Source organism: Symphodus melops (assembly GCF_947650265.1).
Source record: "Symphodus melops genome assembly, chromosome: 15".
In the NCBI taxonomy this organism is placed as follows: Eukaryota; Metazoa; Chordata; class Actinopteri; order Labriformes; family Labridae; genus Symphodus; species Symphodus melops.
In genome coordinates this window covers 6,444,409-6,452,774 of record NC_136705.1, presented here as the reverse complement: position 1 = coordinate 6,452,774, position 8,366 = coordinate 6,444,409, and the positions used below count along the sequence as shown (strand labels likewise).

General features: G+C 43.9%; 1 protein-coding gene across 1 annotated transcript in view; it reads right to left on the bottom strand.

Annotated features, from left to right (window-relative positions):
• Window positions 1-8,366, bottom strand: part of slc30a6 (solute carrier family 30 member 6) — a 50,944-nt gene that overhangs the window by 24,585 nt on the left and 17,993 nt on the right. Inside the window, exons 5-6 of the mRNA XM_079362782.1 lie at window positions 5,030-5,072; window positions 4,568-4,633 (exon numbers count right to left, since the gene is read on the bottom strand). Of these exons, the coding sequence (XP_079218908.1) occupies window positions 4,568-4,633; window positions 5,030-5,072 (109 nt within the window). The remainder of the gene's footprint in view (window positions 1-4,567; window positions 4,634-5,029; window positions 5,073-8,366) is intronic.

Here is an 8,366-nt window from a genome sequence, read left to right as displayed (position 1 = left end):
AAAAACCAAGCAGGCGCCAGCTACAGAACGCCAACATGCAGTTGTAGCTGTTGCTGACCTCCTGACCTTCACCCAAGGTCACGGGGTCGATCCATGTCGCAGTCTGTCCATGAGCCGCTTTGTCTCAGTGAGCGGTCTGCTGGGCTTATGGGAGTTAAAGCTGACGCTGTGTGTCAGTGATCTGATACGCTGCGTCTTTACAGAAGCTGCACTGAACTGGGAGCCTTTGTGCATGCTAAGTGAAGTGCATTATCCATGACACATCAACACATACTGCACATGCAGAGGCAAAAACATCTCCCTTTTTGCCAGAAAGTGCTCCGTGCAGGCTGCGATATGTAGAGCTCAGCGCGTCACTGTTTACACCAGAAGTCCCTTCATAGAAAGTACTCATTCAGTGATGACTTTAAAGTACTTTAACTCTGTGACGATGGTGTAAAAGTTGAACCTTTATCCCACTCACCTCGTGTTTGTTGTGCAGCTTCATGTCTTTATAATACACTTCACTACTGTCGACTACGTTCACATAACATCTACTGCAGTCCTTTAAGCATGTTATTGTCCTATGCAAAGAGTGAAACACGATACAATGAGTGGGTGTCGATTCTCTCTCTTCTTTTTTCTTAAAAATGTGTCCAAAATTTGGATGAAAAACACGATGATTGCGTGTCTATTCTCTATCCCCAGTAAACGTAGACAACCTATTAACCTCGACGTGTCTGCTCATAAGGTCATTGGTTGGACAAATGCTCTCTTACACACACACACACACACACACACACACACACACACACACACACACACACACACACACACACACACACACACACACACACACACACACACACACACACACACACACACACACACACACACACACACACACACACACACACACACACACACACACACACACACACACACACACACACACACACACACACACACACACACACACACACACACACACACACACACACACACAAAGAAAGAAGGGTCTCATCTTAAGCTTGTACCACACACACACTTAGCCTGAACACGTCTACCCTGCTAGGTCAAAGGTCAAGCTCTGCAGCACCAGCAGCCTGTGGTTAATCTAAATGGGCGCCACAGAGACGTCCTGCCGGTCCGTAGAACTGCCCACTGTAACATGAGAAACACCTAATTGGCATACATAGTTCATATTCCTCAAAATAACAGCAGATACTAATTATCTTCTCTCAAAGTCACTATTTAATCTCCATCTATCAAATTAGATTTTATTCTTCAGTCTCCAAGTACATTTGGTTCACAGTCAGTAATCACTTCATTATAAGGTTTATTTTCAGGTGGACTATCAGGCCTGAAAATAGAATCTCACGGCGAATTCAGAATTTCAGATGTGAATTCTTTGGATGAAACCAAATTCAAACGAATGGGAGCCATTCTTCACATGCATACGCCGCTGACGAGGCAGCGGGAGCAAATCGGACATGTTGCTACAGTCGCTGGGGCTCGAACCCCCAACCTTCCGGATGAGACACGACTGATTGTAGAGGGAGCTGAGCTGAGCAACAGCCGCATGTGACGCTCGACGTGTAGTCTGCTGGCTTTAAAATGAGCAGTCAATCTACTGTTTGTAGTTAGGATAACGGTCTTAAGCAAGTTTCCTTCTGTGGTGCTCCTTTTGAATCTCACTCTCCCTCTATCAGTGACTCTTCTTAAGAGCAGCTCCAGTATGGACAGACGCAGGTTTTATAGTACAAGACATGACGATCATATGTCACACTAAAGGCTTCATTTCTCTCTGCATACAATATTCACTTCAACCTAGTTCAGCTGAGCCACTAAACACGAGCACAAAGCTGAGGGGAAAGTGGATCTGAATAATTCCCAGACAAACTGACTCTGGCTCGTACAGTGTTTCATAACAGTCAAAAGCTGCCGCTGGTTCAACCGTCCAATCTGAGCTGTTGTTCTGCTGCTGCTGGCAAAACATACGCACCAACAGGAGGTTGTATGGACACACACTTTCATGCATAGAATCCCATACATATATACACAAACATAGGCATTATGAGGGCTTAGTGAAGCATTAAAGCAGATTTCCACTCCATCACCACTCTCCAACACCTCAGGGTTAGAGGTCACCTGTCAGCTGCATATATACACGCATGGTGAGTAAGAGAGTGCAAAGGAGGCTTCGCTAATGAATCCAATGCGACCTCACTGCAGACTCTCATGTCTATTTGATGAATGTGAGGCATTTACAATCTACACGGAGACGAAGCTGAGCAGATTGTCACTGCTGTTCAATTGAAAGCCGGGGAGGTAATTTTCAAAAATTCACTCAGCCCCTCCCCTCTGTGCTCCCTCAAAAGCCACGCCCCTCACTTATATGCACTAGCGCCATTGGTCCAGAAACGGATTTCAGCTCATGCTTCGAGTGTGGGCTCGTGCATGCATGGAGTAGAAGAGGCTTGATTGGTTCCAAAACGTGGAAACGGTTGACAGATTTTTTTTTTCGTTTCTTTCTTAGAGTACAAGAATTATTAGCAATTATTAATTAATTACTGTCAGGACCTAAAAACAATTTCAACCAAAATCTTACAAGAGTGTATCAGGAGAAAATGACCTACCCTGCCTTTAAAGATTCAACTTGAACTGGATTCCCACAAAGTTAATCTAACCTTTTGTTCCTCCATGAAGCTATCTTCAGACCGAAAGGTGAGAGATTCTTTACTTATATTTGCATTCCTGATCATTTCAGGTTAAAAACAGTGGTTGAAAAAGAAAAGAACTACAAATTGACCTTTCCAAAGGTGTCAGAAAAAAAACGAACTGCTGTTGCCTGGATGATAACATTGTGGTGCACACAGTTCAGTGCATTTCACCTGCGTCTCCAAGGACCGTGTCTGGATTAATCTATTGCCTCTTCAAACTACTTGAGGTTGATCAGCGCACAGTTTGATGACTTGTTAGCTGGGATCAGTGCCAGGGTTTCTTGGCTGGAAAACCAAACACCTGCTTTCCGTTTCAATTGCAGAGCGCCTGTCCATCTGTGTCCTCTAAGAGACAGTTTGACTGGGTCCAGAAGTTCACACAGAGGCTGAAAGCTGGCTGTTTGTAGTGCAATGAAAACAGAATAAAGCCATTCTGTTGTGATTTCATTGAAAGGAACAGGTGGAACGGTCAAAGATGTTTGGATCAACTGTCCAGGTGCAATCTGAGGGCACTGGGAGAGTTCAACGCTGATAGGTTGTGTCTTGCTGAAGGTGTTGGCTTGCTCGAGACAGGAGTTTACTTTGTCTTCAAATTGTGCCACACAAAAGATCTGGTTTCCTCTCTGCTGAAAATTTCCACCAGGAAATGGAACATTTCTTCACCTTTGGTCGAAACCTTGAAAAAAATTAAAGATTTCACATTGATTCGGTGACGCTTCTTTTTGGTTTAAAGGTAGAGTCAGCAGCATTGTTTGTTGTAACTTGTAAACACAACATTCAACCTGCTGAGTCTCACCACCACCAGGAGCGCACACTCACTGCAGGAAGTGGTGTGTAGGTTTACTGCTTGTACCTGCACTGCAAGCTACCGCACGTTAGCACATGCTAACCCCGTTGATATTTGGCACCTGCGCGTGCAACAGAAAACAGGACACATCCGCAATATTTGCCGGTTTAAATCCTGTCCAATCACTGAACTGACCTGTGCGCTGTCATTGGTCGGGGGAAACACGGCATCTCCCCGGCCAGAAATGTCCAGAGTCGTCCAAAACATGAACATCCAGGCAGAGTAGAGGGTCTCTGCAGACACCAGCACACTTGTATGGAGGCCCATAACTGATGATTGAGCAGCGTTACTTTTTATTAGCCTATTTGATTTTAGTAAACTACTGACTGTATCTTTAACTCTGTACTGCAGCACTTTTCTTCAACAGACTGAATTCATATTAAATTTTAAAGGACACATTGTCCCCCTTTTTTCACCTTTTCAAAAAGTCCCCCCATGCTCTAAATGAAACATCTGTGCTGTGCTTTGGTCCAAATATAACATGAATCAAGCACCAGAAGAGGTTTGTGACCCTGTAGAAACCAGCTCTCTCAGAACGCTCCGTTTTGGTGTGTGTGTCTCTTTAAATGCAATAAAACCCCTTGAGTTTTCCCGGCCGACATCACTCCTCTGTAGCAAAATAAAAATGGCGGACCTGCAAAAAAGTTTTGCTCTGGGCTGGAGGAGGAGTCCATGGTGGAGATAGCATTTCATGCCAGAATCCAACTTGTGATGTCACAAACTGAGAACGTTTGAAACCGAGCATTTTTCTCTGTGTGGTAAGACTTCAGCAGACCTCAAACAAAGGACTGAGTGGATTTATGTCACATTTTTTGGGTTGATAGACACTCAGGTTTCCCAAATAAATGTTCGAAAACACAGCACAAGTGGATTTTTCATAATATGTCCCCTTTAACATGATACCTGTACAGGTACTTAGATTGCCTTCAGGGCCATCAAAGGGTCCGTGCTGTAATGCTTCGATGATATCGTTTTTCAGAGACTGGGTGTAATTTGCAGATGGTCACGGTGAACTCACCCAAAGGAGTAGACCTGACTGGGTTTCTTCATGGTCACCCAGGAACTGATGAGACAGGTGATCAGGCTAGGAGGGGGGAGGAGGGAAGGAAACAGGAGGGTTAAGTTTTTTCAGACGGGATGGAAGCCAAGACAAACACAGTGCTCATACAGAATTCATCTTTCATGACCAAAAAATCTCCTTCAAACAAACAACTTAGGTCTAAGCAGGAGTGATGTTATGTGATGATATGTGTTGTATTTTAAATGTGATATGTTGCCTAATAATGTTCTGAATGCTTTCTCATTTAACCGTGTAAAGAAGAGGTTCTCTCTACAGTGTGTTCTGTGCCCGATAAATGAACTTACTTAATCATTTAACTCTTTTGTGTTTCTCTCTAAAGCCCTCATTATAAACAGTGACATCTTAACAATCCAAACCTTTGCAGAATTCTGAACGCTTGTTTGTTGAAGGCAGACTCACCTAAAGAGGTCGAAGATGGTGAGGTACGTGTAGGCAGTTAAGGCTGGAATGACAAAACAGAGAAACAAAGAATTCAAAATGAGTTTGTGCCCTGCAAAACCATGGAAACCCTCAGAACCAGGAAGCTGTTTGATCAGCAGATCTCTCATAAAAAGATGTTGTAACTTTCTTTCAAAGGCAGCAGGGACAGAAGATGTTTAACCTGCAGGTTAAAGACAACAGTTCATTTGATCAGATGCAAACAAGAGAAAAGCCTGCTGTCTGATGTGGAAAAAACTATTTGCTTATAAAGATTTCAATTTAATATACTGAAAAAAGTTTCATTGGATAACAGCTGATGAAGCCCCCTAATGCATTATTGTTTACAAAAACATTTAAAAAAATCAATCAAATCTGAGCACACAGCTGATTTTAGTTTCATGTACGTTAATTTATTAATGAATCAATGTTATCAAACTCAGAGGACAATCATTTTTTTACCATCTATATACAATGTCAAGTAAATCTACGCATTTTGAGTTAGTTTCCATGGCAACATGCTTGTTCGAAGGCTTTTGAGGGAAGATGGCAAATATCCCTAACAACCAACATCCAGGTGAACACAAAGTTTAGACATGTTGTTTAAAACTGGATTATCATCTGCATGATACTCTGAGTGATATCTGTTAGAGAGATGAATTAAACAGACTCGCTTTTCAATCACTCGGCTCTGACTTTCTCTCCACATGGATATTTGTCTCCATACAACCAATGCTTGCTCTTGATTGGACAGTTTCACCCAGCCAGAAGACTGTGGTCTTCGGCCTACTGATGATGCATTCACTTGCAAATAAAGCTTTCACACAGTTAAACACATTTACAGCTTCATGTATTGTACTTATTAAAAAACAGCCTCCATAGTTCATGTTGACATGAATCAGACCTTAACTTATTAGCAGTCTACGACAGACTGCTCCGGTGTAATGACAGGATACGCTAACCATCAGATTACCGAGGAAGTCACTGAATCAGCCGACAGTCAGTCACTCGGGCTTTCACTAACGTAAACGCCTGCACAGCAACCTGGCTCAAAGCCCATTAGCCAGTCTGCAAACAAGTAAGCCGCGGTGTCAGTTAGCCAGTTAGTAGGCCAATTAGTCAGTCAGCCAACAAGCCAATCAAGTCGCTGAATACTTCCCTGTCTCATGTTTGTCTGACTGTCTGCCTAACTGTCCATCTTACAGCCTGCCGACCTGCTCTCTGTAATCAGGCTGTGCTTTGGGGGATGAGGAGAGCGGATTAGAGCGGCTTTGTGCTCAGAAGAACATTTTGTTTCCCCACTACCGGCGTTTATGTTGGCCAACCTGACGCTGGGTAATCCTGATGAAGCAACCAGCAACAATGACCTGGAGGGACAGATGGATGGAGAGAGAGAGAGAGAGAGAGAGAGAGAGAGAGAGAGAAAGACGGAGAGACAGACAGAGAGAGAGAGAGAGAAAGAGACGGGCAGCAGGACTGAGACTAAGTGACACAGCGACAAGCAGGGAGAGAGAGAGAGAGAGAGACAGAGAGAGAGAGAGACTAAGAGGAAGGCAGATGGGTAACTGGGTGACTGAGCGTTAGAGGCAGACGAACTGGCAGAGAGAGAAAGAGAGAGAGAGAGAGTTTAAAAGACAAATAGACAGGGTGGCAGACATGAACACAGACAGGCAGACAAAGAGAAGGTGAATGACAGAGAGTGAGGGACCTTACGTTGATGAAAAAGGAACAGAGAGCAAGGGGTGAAACATCTAGGAAAGAAAAAACTACAGTATTGAAGACGGCTGAGTAACAAACCCTGAATATTAACCTCCATCACACAGACGGGATGGAGCTGTGTTAAACAGCCACTGCTTGAAGCACTTGTGACTGCTATTTTTTTTTACACCGAAAGCTCCACTTTCCCCGCTACACCAGCAGTGTGTGTGAAACTTTAAGATTTGTTTCCAGTTCAAATCAGTGTTTCATCAAGCTCCATTCTATACCTCAGTTACTATGTACAAAGTTAACTGTGGCGTATAGTGCACCACTTTGATGTGCTTGGGGCACAGATGGCCTAGCGGTTAGGCCGCGCCCCATAGGAGGCTACAACTCTCTAAGCAGGCGGCCCAGGTTCAAGCCCGGCCTGTGGCTCCTTTCCCGCATGTCATTCCACTCTCTCGCTCTCTCTCTCCCCTGTTTCCTACGTTATCCACCCTGGTGTATCGGAGCCTTCACCTATAAGGCCTCAGCGTAAATTAACTGCGATGAGATCGCGGGTTTAAAATTGTACAGCAGTGTTTGAGTGTTTCAAGTCAACTTCCTCCTGCTGTTATTTTGATATGCAGCGGGTCATCTTCCCATCGGGATCAATGCGCTTTGATGTCATCTTGTTGTGTTGAATGAAAAGCTGCAGACAAAAACAGCAATAAGAAGACAAACGCTGACATCAACGTGACCCTGAAACCCCGGACCAAATCAATGCACGGGCTTATGTTTCCCTTCGCTGTGCTGTGGATAGGTTTACACACACACACACACACACACACACACACACACACACACACACACCCACATCCAGGTTCAGTTTCTTTATAAATCTCCTGCTTACAAACACTGACACCCAGAGGACGTGTGGATATGATACAAGATCAACAAATACAAAAGACAGGACATTATTTTATTGTTCTGTATAAAACACACACAAGAGGAGAGGACACGAGAGGAGAGGACAAAAGAAGACACAGGAGGACACGAGGAGAGAAAAATCACAGTTTTTCAAAAATTTCCACACTGATTTCCCTCCATCCTCTCCTCCTTCCACACTGTCCCTCTCACGGCGAGATGAAGAGGAAGATGAAGAAGAAAGAAAGAATGAAGGGTGAAAGATTAGGAAGGTGTTGAAGAAGGAGGGAGAGACAGATGAGAGAGAGAAATACGAGCAGGAGTATAAATATTTAATGCTGTCTGTAAAAGAGCAGCCATAACACACACACACACACACACACACACACGCACGCACTTTAACTTTAAGACAGTTGTTGTTTTGACCGGAAAAAAAGAACTTTGAATAACTTTATCGAGTCACTTGATGCCTGACCATTAACCACAACATCACGTCCAACCTCTTTTTCCCAACAAACCAACGAGGACACGAGGACTGACATCACAACAGTTACACTTCAGTGAACGCTCCCTTCAGTTGTGCTGGCTAAACTCCGTCACGTTACTCTTGCTAAGCTGACCAAGCAACAGCAACTACTGTATGAGGCTCAGCACATGATGAAGAAGGTCGATTCGAAGTTCGATTAATGACAGAGCAAATACTTCAGTTTAGCTG